The 20,311-nt window shown below is 39.3% G+C and overlaps 1 protein-coding gene across 6 annotated transcripts in view; it reads right to left on the reverse strand.

Annotated features, from left to right (window-relative positions):
* TBX19 (T-box transcription factor 19) overlaps positions 1–19,409 on the reverse strand; it is a 40,013-nt gene extending 20,604 nt beyond the window's left edge. For 3 of the 6 annotated variants that reach the window (XM_010802707.4, XM_010802705.4, XM_010802708.4), the window contains exon 1: positions 5,341–19,409. In XM_010802707.4, the coding sequence (XP_010801009.1) occupies positions 5,341–5,537 (197 nt within the window). In that variant the 5' untranslated portion in view covers positions 5,538–19,409. 6 annotated transcript variants of the gene reach the window in all.
* Between the last annotated feature and the right edge of the window lie 902 nt (positions 19,410–20,311).

Consider the following 20,311-nt stretch of genomic DNA (forward strand, 5'->3'; position numbering starts at 1 on the left):
TTCCAACTCTTTGCTGGGTCCTTTTCCAACTTAGTCCTCCAGCTGTGTATGAATAACGGGGATCTGTTTTCAGCAGCCGCTCTTTTCTAAATGCCCTGCCTTAGAGACTACTTCAAAACTTATGACAGAAGACAAAGAACCTGGGGGAGTTTACACCAACCAAGGTTTATACCCTGGAATGGCTCCTAGCAAGCATTTAATAGATAGTAAATAGATAGTACCTTTGAGTACTAGAGGCTGGGTGAGTGAGATAATGAAAATGAAGCTTGGTAAGTTTAAGTAAACCAACTTAAGTCCATGTATTCAGGAAGAGTGCAAGTTAACACCTAACAAACTGAACTATAACCTACATTTGAAATCATTCCTCATACTCACTAGATGGCTATAATAATAATAATAATAATAAAAGGTGAATAACAGCAAGCATAGAGAAATTGGAACACTCATACATTGCTGGTGGAATACACAATGGACCAGCCACTCTGGAAAAAAAGTGAGTCTTGTAATTCCTCTAACAAATTAAAATACAGAGTTACCATATGACCCTGTAATTCCATGCCTAGGTGTTATGTGCATGAGTAACGAAAACATACACCCATGTAAAAACTTATATACAGACATTCATAGTGGCATTATTCATTACAGTTGAAAATCGGGAACAACCCACATGTCCAATATGAGTGAATAAATAAAATGAAGTATATTTATACAGTGAAATGCTACTTGTCAATAAAAATGCTACAACACAGATGAAACATGAAGACATTATGGTATACTTTAAACAAGTTTTTTGGATTGTACAGTATGTAAATTATCAAAATAAAGCTGTTAACAAAAAAAGTAAATAAAGAAAAAGAAGTAAAGAAGCATCCTGGTTCTTAGAAGAACACATGTAAAACATGGTAGGACCATTTGTTGCTTTAATCTCTAATACTTCATTTGCTGAGAATTTTATCATTATTTTTCTTTTTTATCACTACAGAAATGAACTGAGATGCTATGTATTTTTATCTTCTTTATACCAATGATGTCATAAATGTCACCAATGTGAATAAATGTCAACTTGCCCAAAGTCTTATAACTAGCACCCTGCCTCCAAGCCAAGTTCAGCACCTCCTGCTCTCCTCTGCCTCTTTCTCTAGCCTCGCAAGGACTGGGATGTGCTATCTCTTTACTTGGGGGCAACACTCATGACCAGGCTGTTTTCAGGGATGAGCTGCACTTCTTTGATCTTTTCTCCCTTTTCTTCCAAGGTAAATCTTTTCTCCCTTTTATTCCATCTCTGTGGCTAACCACAGAGACGGCCAAGAATCTTTGAGAAGCTGAGAAATATGTAAACCAATCCGTATATCAGAGAGAGAGAAGCAAATGTAGTAGGGAATACAAGCTCTGCCCAAAACCATGCTTGAGGAACCACACATGCTTAGGCTTGGCCATGAACTCTGTATTGTTTAGCTATGAGGCTAGTTTCTCAGTTTTTATTTCTCTTACAGGGGATCTTGAGAGCCAGCACTGCTGAAAGAGGCTGTGAGGACTGAGATCTATCGGAAGAAAGAGGGCAGACAAGGCAGATTTCCTAGGTGGGGAAACAGCAGAGATGGTTAAAGGCAAAAATCAGGAAGTAAACCCCTTCTCTTTCCCACCACAGAATTTTAATAATCATAAAGCATTCATCAGCGTTTTGGAGCGTGTGTGTATGCAGACACATGGGGCATGGATGTTTAGACTTATATGAAGATGAGAGAAGGAGCAAGAAATCAAAGTAGCCTGGTTAGAGGCTGCTAAGTCTCTTCAGTCGTGTCCAACTCTGTGCGACCCTAGAGACGGCAGCCCACGAGGCTCCCCCGTCCCTGGGATTCTCCAGGCAAGAACACTGGAGTGGGTTGCCATTTCCTTCTCCAATGCAGGAAAGTGAAAAGTGAGAGTGAAGTCGCTCAGTCGTGTCTGACCCTTAGCAACCCCATGGACTGCAGCCCACCAGGCTCCTCCGTCCATGGGATTTTCCAGGCAAGAGTACTGGAGTGGGTTGCCATTGCCTTCTCCATGGTTAGAGGCAGATCACACAAAAACATATGATCCTCATAAACTGCAATTGTAAGCTTCAGAGAAAAATCTCCATAGACTACAGGGACATGGAAAATTTTTTCCTGATGTACAACATTGGTTTTCTCTGTTCTTGCACCACTATACCTTCAGGGCCCTCGTTGCATCCCACTATGAGCATTAGCTCATCGTACCAACATCTCTAAATCACTGGGAAGTTCAATTTAGTGATCCTAACATTTTATGATAACAAATAGATACACCAATTACATCAGAAATTCTTCCAATTTATTAAAATCTTCTCAAGGCAAATTTAATCTGAATGAAATCAAATTATTCAACTTCATGGAAATACACATGAAATATAGCTTTTCCCCCTAAGGCAAATATGTTACTGTAGAGAAAACAAAAGTTACAAGAGATTTCACTTATTTGCCACTGAAATCTGAAATAAATCTTTTTGTGCAACCTAAAATACAAGTTCCTAGCTTAAAGGATGGAGATGAAAGGAAGTATTTACAAGCCGATGCACTAGAGATGATTCAAATGATTCTAAGGAGGTATTATAATTGTTATTGTTATGTCTGAAAGGCTATTGAATATCAATAACTAAGCATTTTCAATAAAAAAGGAGGGGAAGAAAAGAGAGCAGAGAGAAAAGAAACGGTAAAACAGCATGAGGAAGGGACAGGAGAAGGAGAATGAAGAACCATCATAATCCCAGTTTCTGAGGCTAATTCACTGTTTTTCAGGGAAAATCTCTACTACTTCTGATCAATGTCAGAAGCAAGCCTCCTATTTATGCATATAAATAGATGTCCATTTGAAAATGAGTCCTTTAATTCATCATCCCATCTATGCTATTTTAAAACTTGCTATTACACAGGACAATTATGCTCAGGAGTACAGGAGATATCTGATTAACCCCATCAAAATTTAGAAAAGTCAGAAAGTTAACTGACTACAGGGACAGGAGGGTAACATGAATGAAAAGGGCCAAGACTAGGTATTAACTACCAGGAATGTTCTCTCCAGGGAAGGGCCACAGTTCCATCTGCCTTAGGCTCAGGAGTTAGTATGAAAGGTAAGGATGGGGCATCTGGAGGAGACATTTGGGTCTACTGACAGAGGAAAATAGGTCGAAAGCAGTGATACAAGGTTAGGAGAAAAAAGAGGGAACAGAGAGATGAAGAGGAGAATAAAGAAGACAGCAAAACAAGAAAGATGTGCCTACATCAAGAACAGGAAAGTGTTGCTAACAGTTTATTCTGAGAAACTAAACAGACTGCAAGTAATTCCAGATCACACTCATTCGTTACCAACTGCATTAATTTCTTAGAGATTTGTCTTCCCTTCTTTATCTGAAATACAAAGGGAACTATCTCCTGGCAAAATCTTGACCACGAGGGGTTCAGAGATCCTAAGAAAAGATTTAAGTCACTGAGGAGGTAAAATGTCAGCAGGACCTCCACAGAAAATAAGAATAATCACATTGACCATAATTAGACTTTTTCTACAGAGAATAATTTTCACATAGTTAATGAGTTTAAATACGTGAAGACTTCTCAACTTTAAATATGGAGAAAATTATATAGGTGCAAAAAAGCAAGAGAAAGCTCTTCTAAAATTGTAAAAGAACATATCAATATGACATAGTATTAAGTTGAATTTTATAATGGTTTTCAAAATTTTTATTTATTCCTCATTCAAATATATGGACTATATTTTTACTTGATTATTATACTTATTTTAATATCATATATGACCACTTTGACAGCCAAATAAATAGTATGAGGCTAAGTATTAGTGTAACTAAAAGAATAATAAACAGAATGGTCTACCTGTCATCAGATATCATAAAACTTTTAAAATTGTATCATCACTCATCTTTAAAAGGAAAGAAAGTATATCCAGTTTTAGGAATTAGGGATAATTCTTTGAAATTACAAACATGTTTTCTATTTCTTTTTACAGAATATAATGTGTCAATACAGATCAAAAGTAAGAATAGGTGAAATTATAATTAAAATTATTTAAAATAACAAATTCTATATATGAAATAAATATGGGACCCATTTAGAGAGAGAAAATATAAGTATCAAGCAAGATTGATATTCCTGCTACTATTAGTAATCACAATTTATTGAAAGGCCATTATCTCTAGAACAATTTTTATTTACAAAGCACTGTAATGTCACACAACAACACTCTAGTTCATAATTTTACCAGATAGAATGGTTCATTCTCTATGCCATGCATTTTATTCAGAAATGGAAAAGTGAGAAGTCAGGAATGAAAGTGTTTTTCACAAGGACAAAAGCCTGCCAGAATTTCAGCTAGCTTGGATTTTTCTCTCATTGGAAAACAGAATTTCTCTCAAAGGTCACAATCTTTGAGATTGTGCTGAAGCTAACCATATTGAAAATACCTTTCAATGTACTTTTTTGACCATGTGAACAGAAAGATCAGTATCACATTAATATTGGGAGCTGTTTGGCAAAGCTTGGGAGCAATACTTTCTAAATATTTTTATCTCCTTTACTAAACAGAAACCCCTAATATTACCTTAGACAGTCACTTGGCGGAAATAGATTTAATATAATCCAAGAAATGCCAACAGAGACTCCATTTCAGTTAATCCCTAATTTGTTGCAATGAAAACACAGAAGGCATCTTCTCTTTTCTCAGTCAGTATATTATGGTTTCATTAACTATTACTGCAATGGCTTTCATACTGTCACAGACACACACAGTTTCAAATGAACACTCACCACAAACACACAGGAAGAAGCAAGTGTAGTAATAGGAAGTGAGATTAAATTTGCCTTTTAGCCTCTGAATCTTCAGCTTGTCAGAAATGTCTCGCAAGTTTGCTATACTTCAGACAAAATCACCCAGCTTCCAGATAAAGTTGCCTTTTATTTTATCTTATCTGAATGGAATTGGGGTTCAAAGAATAGTTATCTGCTCCAGGATGTACATTCAAAAATTAACATTATTTTCTGACATTTGAGTGCATTTCCCAAACCCACGGGACATGCCCCCCTTTACAGTAATTTCAAAGTATTTCTTCATTTAAAATGCAGGCAAAACAGGTGGCTTCATCCTCCACTTCTCTAACGATCTCAGAGAAATTAATTAAGTTGGCTGGGGGAAAGCCGTAGGAGACTGTCCTCGGGAGTGTTTAATCAGACCCCGCTACCTCTGAGTGAAGAGCTGTAGCCTTTTCTATGTTCGAGGGGCCTTGCCTCCCTTGCCAAGCCCCGCCAGCCCAAGTAGAGCCACAGATAATCTCACCTGCCGTTCTTGGTCACGATCATTTCGTTAGTGACTTCCTTGAACCTCTGCCAGAGAGGGGCATCCTCCAGAATGATCTGAAGTTGCTTCTCTGTAGGGTCGCCTTTTTCCCTCCCTGCCTGAAGCTCACTTTCCACCACATTGAGCAGACGAGAAACAGTTCCATCACAGGTCTTCTGAGTGTCCAACTCACTCATGGCCACAGGCCCCTCTCAAACTTTGCTGAGAAACGGTAGTTACTTTGCCGGCTTCCACCTCTTTCCTCCTGTCACTTGCCTGCTTTTCAAATCCAGCTGGACAGTGCCTGGGAAGCTGGGGAAGAGATGCCTAGTCTCTTGCCTAAGCTCCTAGCATGACACCCTGAAAGTCTACAAATTATACCACCAACCTGTTAAGCTTTAGTTGGGGGTGGGTGGGAGGGGAGAGGTGGGGAAGAAAAAGCCCTCTCTTGATTACTCACAGGATCAGGTGGGAGAAAGCCTGGCTTTCCCATTGGCTGCTGTGTATAGAGTAGATATTTAAGAAGGGTACTCCATCCAAATTATCAGGCTTTTATCTTGCTGTACCTGAAGAGGTCTAATCGGTGTATTGAGGACCATTTTCCAGTTAATTAAAATTGTTGTGGGCCCAGACTGTAACAATCAGGCAAATCACATTTGTGTATAAATCATGGCTTGTGGTATCTATAGGGAAAAAGAAGGATCGAAAACCTTGATGCCAATACAGGATTTCCTGACACAGTTGAGAACCAAACCACTGGCTCTGAATAGAATAGAATATATGGAAGGCCAAGGGCATTGTGCCAAGGAATATGACAACTGTACCACAGAAGAAAGGAAGATGCTCTGTGTGCCATCCACTCCAGGGTCAGAAATCAGGAGAAAAGAGCTAAGGACTTCATTCTCCCAGGATATCCCCTACTGGCCATCTCTCTCCTGAAGGATCCTACAGACCTCTCAAGGTGTAGTCTCCTGCTCATCTCAAGGTCCCTCATTGCCTCCCACAAGCAGAAGAGCTCTGAACCTTGCTCCTCCTCCCTAGTATCCACAGCCCGAATATTTCTGATTTCCAATCCTAGCCAGGAGGAGAAAAAATCCTTCTAGCACCATATTAATCTAAGGAAACACTCTGTCCCCAGTGATTGAAAAATAAGCTTTTTACCTTATTGTGCAGTTGTAATCTTAAATCCAGAAAGGCATTCTGGCTTTCCCCTTCAATGGTTTGTGGCCTATCTGGCATTCTGAGGTGAATCCTCACTTTCCCTGAGGAGATACTACTGGTAGAAAACACTTCTTTTACCCACGACACACAGTGCACACAGTATACATGGGGAGGGCAGAGACAGCGCTACCTCCCCACCTGCGAGTAGATCCTGACACTTGTGGGTTTTCCTCTTGCTACAACAGAAAGCTGTAGAAAATGAAAACAAAAGAAAAATAAAAGCAAAAACATAAGATAAAGTCAGAGTAAGGATGGTATTCAAACAGTATGCTGTGCCTACTAAGTGCCAGATACTGATGAAGCCTTACATCCAACAATGAATGAAACAGAAATGGCCCTGCCTTCATGGAATTAAAAGTCTGACAGAGAAGATGAATAATATAAACAACTGAGACATTTACTCCTTGGCAGAAAATTTATGACCAACCTAGACAGATTATTAAAAAGCAGAGACATTACTTTGCCAACAAAGATCCATATAATCAAGATTGTGGTTTTTCCAGTAGTCGTGTATGGATGTGACAGTTGGAATATAAAGAAAGCTGAGCACTGAAGAATTGATGCTTTTGAATTGTAGTGTTGGAGAAGACTCTTGAGAGTCCCTTGGACTGCAAGGAGATCCACCCAGTCCATCCTAAAGGAAATCAGTCCTGAATATTCATTGGAAGGATTGATGCTGAAGCTGAAACTCCAATACTTTGGCCACCTGATGCGAAGAACTGACTCATTTGAAAAGACCCTGAGGCTGGGAAAGATTGAAGGCAGGAAGAGAAGGGGACGACAGAGGATGAGATGGTTGGATGGCATCACCAACTCAATGGACATGAGTTTGAGTAAACTCTGGCAGTTGCTAATGGACAGGGAGGCCTGGTGTGCTGCAGTCTGTGGGGTCACAAAGAGTTGGACACGACTGAGCAACTGAACGGAACTGAACTGAGTAATTACCAGTACTGATAAGTATATGAAGACTATGTTAAGGGGTGAGATGGTCAAGAAAAATGTGTATAAGGCAGGGTGGGGAGGATCCTAATTAGGTGGGGTTGTATGGAGAGTCTCCTCTGAGGAGGAGACATTTCAGGTGAGAACAAAAAAGATGACAAGGATTTAGTTAGAGAAGAGTTGGAGGAAGAGTTTCAGGCAGAGGAGGCATATATGAGAAGTGGAGCTTGGGCCAGTTAAAGAACCATGAGGAGGCCAGTATGGCTAGAACATGGTGGTACAGAGATCAGAGTGAGATGTGCTTTAAGAGGGGCCTTATAAATCTTAAAAAGGAATTTGGATTTTATTCCACATGAGATACAAAACTATTAGTGTGTATTAAAGCAGGAAGATACTATGTTTTGCTTTGTGCTTTTTTAAATCTGGACAACTTATAGAGAATAGAGTAGTAAAAGTCAAGAATTGAAGAAAAGAGGAAAATTAGAGGGTTGTTATAGTGGTTCAGGCAAGAGATGGTGGTGGCTTATCCTAGGGTGGTGGCAGTGGCCACAAAGACAGGTGGTTGGACTCTAGATTCATTTTAGAAATAGATACGGCAGAACCTCAGAGGGACTGGGTGTGGGGTGAGGGAGGGAGGGAGTGAGGAATCAAGTGTCTGTGGTGAATGGCTAGCAGGTAAGAGGGCCATTTACTGAGATGGGGAAGGATGCAGGGAGAGGAGTCTGCAGAGGTACGGCTTTAGTTTGAGGAATCAAAATTTTCATTTTCATGTAATTAATATTGAGAAAATTGTGAATAATAATTGTGAATAAGTCTGAATAATATGCCCATGCCCTAACCCCCAGAACCTGTGAATATGGTACCTCACATATGATAAAAAAGAACTTTGCTGCTCAACATTGTATGTCATCATGGAAAAGCAGGTTAAACCAATAACAAGTTACCATTATGTGCCCATTAGCAGGAACAAAACACTGACAACATCAAAGGCTAATGAGGTGGCTGAGCAATAGGAGTTCTCGTTCATTGCTGGTGGGTATGCAAAATGATACAGCCACTTCAGAAGACAGTTTGATGGTTGCTTACAAAACTGGACATACTCTTACCACATGATCTAACAATCCACGGTGCTACGCAAATAAGTTGAAAACTTACGTCCACAAAAAAACCTGCACACAGATGTTAACAGCAGCTTTGTTTATAATTGACAAAACTTGGAAGCAACCAGGAAGTTGTTCTATAATTGAAAGGGTTAATAAATGGTACACCCAACAATGATTATTCAGTGCTAAAAAGAAATGAGCTATCAAGCCATGAAAATACATGGAGGAAATTTAAATGTATATTGTTAAGTGAAAAAAGCCAATCCCAAAAGGCTACATATTGTGTAATTCCAACTATATGACATTCTGAAAAACACAAAACTATGGAGACAATTGGAGAAGGTAATGGCACCCCACTCCAGTACTCTTGCCTGGAAAATCCCATGGATGGAGGAGCCTGGTGGGCTGCAGTCCATGGGGTCGCTAGAGTCGGACACAACTGAGCGACTTCAGTTTCACTTTTCATTTTCATGCATTGGAGAAGGAAATGGCAACCCAGTCCAGTGTTCTTGCCTGGAGAATCCCAGGGACAGTGGAGCCGGATGGGCTGCCGTCTATGGGGTCTCACGGAGTCAGACACGACTGAAGTGACTTAGCAGCAGCAGCAGCAGCATGGAGACAATAAAAAAAACAGTTGTTGCCAGGGACTGGGAGAAAGAGGGATGAATAGACAGAACATAGAGGAATTTTATTTTTTTTAAGTTCTTTTTTTTTTAAACTTTACAATATTGTATTGGTTTTGCCATACATTGACATGAATCCTCCATGGGTGTACACGTGTTCCCCATCCTAAATCCCACCTCCCACCTCCCTCCCCATCCCATCCCTCTGGGTCATCCCAGTGCACCAGCCCTGAGCATCCTGTATCCTGCATTGAATCTGGACTGGTGATTCATTTCACATATGATAATATACACGTTTCAATGCCATTCTTCCAAATCATCCCACCCTCGTCCTCTCCCACAGAGTCCAAAAGACTGTTCTATACATCTGTGTCTCTTTTGCTGTCTCGCATACAGGGTTATCGTTACCATCTCATAAAGGAATTTTAAAGCAGTGAAAACACTCTGTGTGATTTCATAGTAATGAACACCTGTCATTATATACTTATCCAAACCCATAGGACATACATCACCAAAAGGGTACAATACCAGAATGTAAATGATGGACTTTGGGTGATAACGATTTGTCAGCATAGGTTCATCAGTGTGACTCTGGCCCAGAATATTGACAGCTGGGGAGGCTATGCATGTATAAAGTTAGAAAGTATATGAGAAATCTCAGTACTTTCTGCTCAGTATTCCTATAAGCCTAAAACTGTTCTAAAAACTAATTGGTGGGGGGGAGGAGGCTTTACAGATATGACTCAGTTAAAAATTTGAGATGGGGGGATTATCCTGGATTATCTAGGTAGGTTCAAGGTAATCACAAGGGTCTTCATAAGAAGGAAACAAAAGGATCAGAGTCAGAGAAAAAATATGTAGGCACAGAAGCAGAGGTCAGAGAGAAGGGTATCTTACTGAGCTGCTGGCTTTGAAAATGGAGGCAGGGGTCACAAGCCAAGCAAGTTGTAAAAAGAAAAGGAAATGGATTTTCCCCATTTCCCCAACAGCCTCCAGAAAGAACTCTCACCAATACCTGGATTTTAGTCTAGTGAAGCTGATTTAAGACTCCTGACCTCCAAAACTGTAAGATAATAAATTTGTGTTACTTTAAGTCATTAAGTATATGGTAACTGTTATAGCAGCAATAAGAAACTAGTTCAAAGATGACAAGACTTCTAAGCAAAGATTTCAAGAAGAAACTATTTAAAACTATGGCACAAGTGTGGCTCTGATCTTCCTAGCAGCCAGTACAAGCAGGGGGAAATACAATCTGACATACATTGCACTGTGTTCCTAAAATAAAAAACAAGCCATTTGCCCAAGGGAAACTTCTCCTATGAGTTTTTAGAAGAAAACCCTGTGTGATATGCTGAATAACGTTTCCTCAAAAGGTCCATAAATGCCAGTAGGATGAGGATCCCTACCGTCAAAGTATGTAACAATCTAAAAGAGAGAAAAGGCATGTTGTTGTCCTGTCACCCCATTGTGTCCAACTCTTTCTGACCCCATGGACTGCAGCATACAGTTTTCCCTGTCCTTCACCATCTCCCGGAACTTGCCCAAACTCATGTGCATTGAGTCGGTGATGCCATCCAGCATCTCATCCTCTGTCGTCCCCTTCTCCTCCTGCCTTCAATCTTCCCCAGCATCAGGATCTTTTCAAATGAGTCAGCTCTTCACATCAGGTGGCCAAAGTATTGGAGTTTCAGCTTCACCTTCAGTCCTTCCAATGAACACTCAGGACTGATTTCCTCTAGGATGGACTGGGTGGATCTCCTTGCAGTCCAAGGGACTCTCAAAAGTCTTCTCCAACACCACAGTTTGAAAGCATCAATTCTTTGATGCTCGGCCTTCTTTATGATCCAACTCTCACATCCATACATGACTACTGGAAAAACCATAGCTTTGACTATTACAGACCTTTGTTGGCAAAGGAATGTCTCTGCTTTTTAATATGCTGTCTAGGTTTGTCATAGCTTTTCTTCCAAGGAGCAAACATCTTTTAATTTCATGACTGCAGTCATATACCCTGGGAACTACAATACAGAGATGTATGAAGTGTACCCACAAGGAAGAAAAGAAATAAAGAGTGTTATTTTTCTTATCCATTACATCCAAATCAGTGTGCTCCTAAAAACTAGGTTAACACACAAATATCTTCAACCAGTATGCCCAGTAAAGAATGATCCTTGGAAAACAGTACATGCAGTGGTTATGGGGTGAAACTAGCAGTCAAAAATGGTTTACACTCTCTTGGCTTTGAGTCTAGCCTATCTAGACAATGACTCCATTTTCCAGACTATCACCTCTAAGGTCTGTGTTATATTAGACAGTTTAGATTGAACCACATGAAACTGCTGCTATTCAACCCTTGTTTTATTTGAAAAAAAAAAAGTTTCATATAGTTCAACTAATTATTGGATTTGAAACTAATATAAAATGCTTTCCCTGAAACAGCTATATATTGGGCTGTCCAAAAAGTTTGTTTGGATTTTCCCATGCCATCTTATGCAAAAATCCAAATGAACTTTTTGGCCAACCCAATAATATCATTTTACTTGAATGATCTTTCTTTAGTTACTAAGTATCTTGCTACAGATAATTTTGAAAAATTAAGTAAAGAAAAACTATCTATAATTGCAGCACCAAGAGATGACCTCTGCTAACAAGTTTGATGAAGACACTTTTATTTATAATACATGCATACTTCTTTTAAAATGGAATTTTTAAAGGCTCTTGATTAAGCATGGCAGATTAAACACATTCTTTTATATATGCTCCTCAAACCGCTCTAAAATGGCACTAAGGTAATATGAAATGTAAACCCACAAAGTTGAGGAGTGCAACAGAGCAAACAACAGCAGAAAAGAGATGCCACCAAGATTTTGGGAACTGCCAAAAAAATGGCTGAGTTACTGATGAGGCAGATCAGAGAAAGTTGAAATATAAAAAGCTTCAGGGGAAGAGACAAGAAGCAAGCCAGTTGTACCACAGAACCCTGAAATGCCTCAGGGATTTGATACACCATACACCTCTGAAAAGAAGTTGTTCAGTTGCTCAGTCATGTCCAACCTTTTGTGATCCCATGGACCACAGCAAGCCATGTCCTTCCCTATCCTTCACTATCCTTCCCTGTCCTTCACTATCTCCCAGAGTTTGCTCAAGCTCATGTCCATTGAGTCAGTGATGTCATCCAACCAACTCATCCTCTGTCAATCTTTCCCAGCATCTTTTCCAGTGCATCAGCTCTTTGCATCAGGTGGCCAAAGTATTAGAGCTTCAGCTTTAGCATCAGTCCTTCCAATGAATATTCAGGGTTGATTTCCTCTAGGATTGACTGATTTGATCTCCTTGCAGTCCAAGGGACTCTCAAGACTCTTCTCTAGCACCACAGTTCAAAAGCATCAAGGCGCTCAGTCTTGTTTATGGCCCAACTCTGTTTCTGGCTAGGATCAAATAGGAAAATATCTTGAAATTTTGTTTACAAAAACCATTAATTTTTTTTTTAGCTTTCTCAAACTGAAGTTTTATTTACAGATTATTATTGTTTTTCAGCTGTTCTTGGAGTACACAATTTGCTCAACAATCCCAAATTTGATGAAGAAACGACTAACATGAAAGGTGGCAAAGGGCCTTTGAGAAGTAAGTTGACATGAAATCTGTGGTAAAAAAAAACCATTAACTTTTGAGATCTTCATTTCTTAGCCAGACAACTGTACCTCCCCGTTGCAGGAGAAAACAAGAGAATGACTTTCAGAAGAGAGGGGATTTGGAAGGATTTGTACTCAGAGACAATTGCTGGTGGAGGCAGGGGTGAGGAACATTCTGAAAACAGAGTGTTATGACACACTCCTTAGGTAATAGACTTAGTGATTCCTCAGTGAAATGACCCATCCTCAATTATCACCAACCTCAATCAAATGGGAAAACCAAACTTTGCAAAACTGCCCATGAACATAGGAATTGCATCAGCATTGACAGGCATACTTCAGTGGTTCAGTTCCAAACCCCCAAACAAAATGAATACTGTGATAAAATGAGTCACATAAATGTTTTTTGTTTCTCAGTGCATATGAAAATTATTGTTATGCTGTACTATAGCCTATTAAGTATGCAACAGCATTGTGTCTAGAAACATAATGTACATACCTTAATTAACTTATATGCAGAGTACATCATGAGAAATGCTGGGCTGGAGGAAGCACAAACTGGAATCAAGATTGCCAGGAGAAATATCAATAACCTGAGATATGCAGATGACACCACACTTATGACAGAAAGGGAAGAAGAACTAAAGAGCTTCTTGATAAAAGTGAAAGAGGAGAGTGAAAAAGTTGGCTTAAAGCTCAACATTCAGAAAACAAAGATCATGGCATCTGGTCCCATCACTTCATGGCAAGTCGATGGGGAAACAGTGGCTGACTTTATTTTTCTGGGCTCCAAAATCACTGCAGATGGTGATTGCAGCCATGATATTAAAAGACACTTACTCCTGGGAAGGAAAGTTATGACCAACCTAGATAGCATATTCAAAAGCAGAGACATTTGCCAACAAAGGTCCATCTAGTCAAGGCTATGGTTTTTCCAGTGGTCATGTATGGATGTGAGAGTTGGACTGTGAAGAAAACTGAGCACCGAAGAATTGATGCTTTTGAACTGTGGTGTTGGAGAAGAGTCTTGAGAGTCTCTTGGACTGCAAGGAGATCCAAACAGTCCATCCTAAAGGAGATCAGTCCTAGATGTTCATTGGAAGGACTAATGTTGAAGCTGAAGCTCCAATACTTTGGCCACCTGATGTGAAGAGCTGACTCATTGGAAAAGACCCTGATGCTGGGAAACATTGAGGGCAGGAGAAGAAGGGGACGACAGAGGATGAGATGGTTGGATGGCATCACTGACTCGATGGACATGGGTTTGGGTGGACTCCGGGAGTTGGTGATGGACAGGGAGGCCTGGCATGCTGCAGTTCATGGGGTCGCAAAGAGTTGGACACGACTGAGCGACTGAACTGTACTGAACCGAACAGTATTTTATTGCTGAAAATGCTAATCATCATCTGAACCTTCAGAAAGTTATAATCCTTTTATGATAGTTACAACATCAAAGAACACTGATCAGAGATCACCATAAAAAATATAATAATAATGTAAAAGCTTGAAATACTATGAGAATGACCAAAATGTAATGCAGAGACATGAAGTGAGCAAATGCTTTTGGAAAAATGGCACTGATAGTCTTCCTCAATGCTGATTTGCCACAAACCTTCAATTTGTAGAAAACACTATTTCTGTGAAGCACAATAAAGTTAAGTGCCTGTATGTGCCTCAAAATAAGAGATTATCAGACATCAGACAGGGAAGTCAGAGATCAAAGCAAAAAGTACATTTAAAAAGGAATTTTGAGTAAACAGAGACCACGTAGGGAGCAAAATATAACAAAAGAAAACTATTTTCCACCTAAACATAAGATAAAATATTGCATTCATAAAATAAGACAAGGAAATGGAAGGAAGGAAGGAAGAAAAGAAGGAGATAGGAATCACAATAAGAGAGGACGGGAGGAGGAAACAAAGGAATAAAGAAAAAGGGGATGCAGAAAGGAAGAGAAGGAAGAACTGGAGGACAACATAGAGGTCTTGGGAATTAAAGACATCAAAATGTATATTTAAAATTCAATAAGAGCTTGGAAGTCAGAGTTTGTGAAATTTCTAAGAAAGTAAAAGAGTGACAATGAATTCCAAAAAGAAAGAACAGTGAACATAAAAGTGCAGAAATTCTTCAAGAAATAATACAGGAGATGTTCTTAGAATTGAAGAACATAAGTTTCCATATTGAAAAGTCCATGAAGGGCACAGAATAATGAATAAAAAATATTTATCTGCTCCAAGACACATACATCATCATGAAATCTTCTAGAGAAAAAGCAATTTGTTACAATAAATAACAAATTATAATGCTATCAACCTTCTCAATAACAACCTGAAAGCTACAAGAAAATTAAACAATGCTCTCAGAACTGTGATGGAAAATTACTATTCATTCAGAATTCTATACCCATTCAAAATACGTGGTTTGAGAGTAAAGACATTTCAGACCTACAAGGTATTTAAAAATTTACCTACCATGCACTTTTTCTCAGAAGTTGCTAGAGAACGTCCTTAAGTGAAACAAAAGAGTAAAATAAGAAAAGAGAGCAAAATACGAAAACTGGGAAACAGGAGACTGAACACAAGATAAAAACAAAGGAAAGCCCCTGGAATGATAAGTGTATAGACAAATGACAATTTACAGACAAATGTCAGTGGTAGGCTAGGCTTTATGAAGAGATCAGAAACTGAGAACATTTGGATAAATCAAAGTTTGTTTGCCTAACAGTTATGGAAGGCAGTGAGCACACAGAGCAGAGAAGTCAGCAACATTCCCCAGAGTACACAGAATGCAAATTTCTGTGTCCTAAAAAGTCCTCACCAGTAAACATATTGTTGACTGATGAATTTGAGTAAGTATGCCGACACACCTGCTCCCAAGACTAAATGCTCCCACATATACATCTATATTTTCTTCCAGTAGTCACGTATGGATGTGAGAGTTAAACTATAAAGAAAGCTGAGGGCCAAAGAATTGATGTTTTTGTACTATGGCATTGGAGAAGACTCTTGAGAGTCACTTGGACTGCAAGGAGATCCACCCAGTCCATCCTAGAGGAAATCAGTCCTGAATATTCATTGGAAAGACTGATGCTGGAGTTGAAACTCCGATACTTTGGCCACCTGATGCGAAAAACTGACTCATTTGAAAAGACCCTGATGCTGGGAAAGATTGAAGACAGGAGGAGAAGAGGACAACAGAGGATGAGATGGTTGGATGGCATCACCGACTCCATGGATATGAGTTTGAGTAAGCTCCAGGAGTTGGTGATGGACAGGGAAGCCAGGCATCCATCGGATCACAAAGAGTCGAACATGACTGAGCTACTGAACTGAACTGATACATCTAAATTTGAAAAAGTGCTACGCATGTATCAAGAACCGCCAGTAACCCCAGAATTCTTTAAGTTGTGCAATATTACAATAGCCAATGAGAAGTATAGCTCGTATTTGAGCCTAAGGACAGGTTATAATCTTAACCATTATGTTTTACTGACCGTTTATTATGGACCAGGCACTGTATTATGTTTTTATATACATGATTCATATCATAGTCATAACTTTGTAAAAAATCATTGCCACTCTCTTTTTTTAAAATGAGGCAGGTACTCCAATTCCGAGAGATTATGAATCCTCCCAATGTCACATAATAAGTAAATGGAAAAGTCATTTCAGTCTAGGTCATTCTCATTTTGAGTACAATTTATAGTCTAAATAGATAGACTTCATTTTAGCCCATCTATCTCCAGGAATTCATTCATTCAGCAATTTAATGATCAAATCAGGAGATGATAATTATCTCCATATTATAGGTGAAAAAACTCGGTAAGGGAGGAAAAATTATTTATCCAATCAGAAATGAACCAGGGAAAGAGTTAGAAAAGAAATGACCCTCCCACCCCCAAAATACAGTGCAAAAATAAGTGCATTTTTCAGGATCCAGAAAGAAAGACCTCATGAGTGGTCCTATATCCCCTTGCTGGGCTGAAAGGTTACCAGGGAACTAGCAGGTAGGATTCCCCACTTCACCCTCCCCTTGCTCCACTGAACATCCTTCAATCACAAAAATTCTTTTTCTACATTGGGTTGCCATGGAACTTCTTGTTTTAAAGAAAGGTGAGAAAAATGGTCTCATAACACAATTTGTAAAGTTTAAAAATAAAATAAAATTTAAAATTAAAAAAAAATACATTTCAAAATCCCTGGTATAAATGATGCCAAAGGTGTTTCCCAGCTCTAGCAATCTAGCATTCCTTTGATATATATTGGTGGTACTACTATAATTGTTGCTATTTTACCTACTAGCAAGGGACCAATTGGTTCATGTATTAAAAAAAAAAGGGGGGGGTCAAAAATCCCTCATGGAAATCTTGTCTTCCTCAGATATAATATACTATTCTGACTTTCCATGGCAGTGTGTTACCACTTTCTGATGTTCTAAGGGCCTCACATTGGGGTCCTTGGCACATTTTATAAGTAGAGATGTTAATCAAGCTTCTTAAAAAACAAATCATTCATTTTATTCTCCCTTCAGTTGTCTTAACAGCACAATGCCTTCCTAAAGTACAGAGTTAAATCTTATATAATATGTAATTCACTATCAAATTTTCAATAGTTCAAATAGACCTTCATATCTACATTTTAGGATTAAATTGCTAAGTTGTTTTGCCTCCAATATCATGTCCTTACCGCCTTTATCCATAAAGTTAGTAGCCAGCCCATAGTAGATCCTCTATACTTACTGTTTGATTTATTGCTTAAGGTCAGGTTGCAATAAGGTAAAAATTCATATTTATTAAGAAAAACCATTGTGTTTATTTAATAACAAACTTTAAGGGGAATCACAATATATTTTTTATTAAAGTATCAGTTCAGTTCAGTCACTCAGTCGTGTCCGACTCTTTGCGACCCCAGGGACTGCAGCACGCCAGGCCTCCTTGTCCATCACCAACTCCTGGAGTTCACCCAAACCCATGTCCATTGAGTTGGTGATGCCATCCAGCCATCTCATCCTCTATCATCCTCTTCTCTTCCCGCCTTCAATCTTCCCCAGCCTCAGGATCTTTTCAAATGAGTCAGCTCTTCACATGAGGTAGACAAAGTATCCAGGTTCGATGCACGATACTGGATGCTTGGGGCTAGTGCACTGGGACGGCCCAGAGGGATGGTATGGGGAGGGAGGAGGGTGGAAGGTTCAGGATGGGGAACACATGTATACCTGTGGTGGATTCATTTTGATATTTGGCAAAACTAATACAATTTTGTAAAGTTTAAAAATAAAATAAAATTTTAAAAAAAAGTATTGGAGTTTCAGCTTTAACATCAGTCCTTTCAATGAACACTCAGAACTGATTTCCTCTAGAATGGATGGGTTGGATCTCCTTGCAGTCCAAGGGACTCTCAAGAGTCTTCTCCAATGCCACAGTTCAAAAGCATCAATTCTTTGGCACTTAGCTTTATTTATAGTCCAACTCTCACTGGAAAAATCTGGAAAAATCATAGCTTTGACTACACGGACTTTGGTTGGCAAAGGAATGTGTCTGCTTTTTAATATGCTGTCTAAGTTCTTCATAATTTTCCTTCCAAGGAGCAAGCATCTTTAAATTTCATGGCTGCAATCACCATCTGCAGTGATTCTGGAGCCCAAGAAAATAAAGTCTGACATTGTTTCCACTGTTTCCCCATCTATTTGCCATGAAGTGATGGGACTGGATGCCATGATCTTTGATTTCTGAATATTGAGCTTTAAGCCAACTTTTTCACTTTTCCTCTTTCACTTTCATCAACAGGCTCTTTAGTTCGTCTTCCCTTTCTTCCATAAGGGTGGTGTTATCTGCATATCTGAGGTTATTGCTACTTCTCCCAGCAATCTTGATTCCAGCTTGTGCTTCATCCAGCCCAGAATTTTGCATGATGTACTCTGCATAGAATTTAAATAAGCAGGGTGACAATATAAGCAAGGTGACACACTCCTTTTCCTATTTGGAACCAGTCTGTTGTTCCATGTCAAGTTCTCACTGTTGCTTCCTGACCTGCATACAGGTTTCTCAAGAGGCAGGTCAGGTGGTCTGGTATTCCCATCTCTTTCAGAATTTTCCACAGTTTATTGTGATCCACACAGTCAAAGGCTTTGGCATAGTCAATAAAGCAGAAATAGATATTATATTAAAGTGTAGTTGATTTTAAATATTTTATTAATGTCAAGTGAACAGCATAGTGATTCAGTATTTTTATAGATTGTATTCCATTAAGAGTTATTGCAAGATAATAGATATACTTCCCAATTTTATGCAATATATCTTTGTGATGCTAGTGGTAAAGAACCTGCCTGCTAATGCAAGAGACATAAGAGATACAGGTTTGGTCCCTGCCTTGGGGAGATCTTCTGGAGGAGGACATGGCAACCCACTCCAGTATCCTTTCCTAGAGAATTCCATGGGCAGAAGAGCCTGGCAGGGTGCAGTCCAAAGAGTCACAAAAAGTCGGACAGGACTGAAGCAACTTAGCACAGCACACGCAGCACAGTCTGTATTTCTTACTCCCATCCCCATAACATGCCTCTCCCCCTCCCCCCCACCCAATAGAAACCACCTGTTTGTTTTTTTAATTTATCTATTTTTAAATTGAAAGATAACTTCTTTACAGTATTGTGTTGGTTCCTACAAAACATCAACATGAATCAGTCATACGTTTACCTATGTCTCCTCCTACTTGAACCTCCCTCCCATCACCTGCCCCATCCCACCCCTCTAAGTTGTTACAGAGCCACTTGGTGTTCCCTGAGTCATACAGCAAATTCCCATTGGTTAGCAGTTTTACATATGCTATTGTAAGTTTCCATGTTACTCTCTCCATGCATTTCACCCTCTCCTTCCTCCCATCATCCCAACATGTCCATAAGTCTGTTTTCTACATCTATGTCTCCACTGCTGCCCTGCAAATAATTTCATTAGTACCATCTTTCTAGGTTCCATATATATGCATGAGCATACGATATTTATCTTTCTCTTTCTGACTTACTTCACGTGATATATATATATAATAGGCTCTAGGTTCATCCACCTCATTAGAACTGACTCAAATGCATTCCTTTTTATGGCTGAGTAATATTTCATGTAAATATGCACCACAGCCTCTTTATCCACTCATCTGTCAATGGACATCTAGATTTCTTCCATGTTCTAGCTATTGTAAATAATGCTGCAGTGAACATTGGGGTACCTGTGTCTCTTTCAATTTTGGTTTCCTCAGGGTATATGTTTAGTGGGATTTCTGGGTCAAATGGTGTCTTTATTCCTAGTTTTTTAAGGAAACTCCATACCGTCTTCCATAGTGGCTATATGAATTTATCTTCCCACCAACACTGCAAGAGAGTTCCCTTTTCTCCACACTCTATCCAGCATTTGTTTGTAGACTTTTTGACGATTTTTTTACACCAGCCATTTTGTCTGGTGTAA

The sequence above is a fragment of the Bos taurus genome, chromosome 3, assembly GCF_002263795.3.
Source record: "Bos taurus isolate L1 Dominette 01449 registration number 42190680 breed Hereford chromosome 3, ARS-UCD2.0, whole genome shotgun sequence".
Classification (NCBI taxonomy): Eukaryota; Metazoa; Chordata; class Mammalia; order Artiodactyla; family Bovidae; genus Bos; species Bos taurus.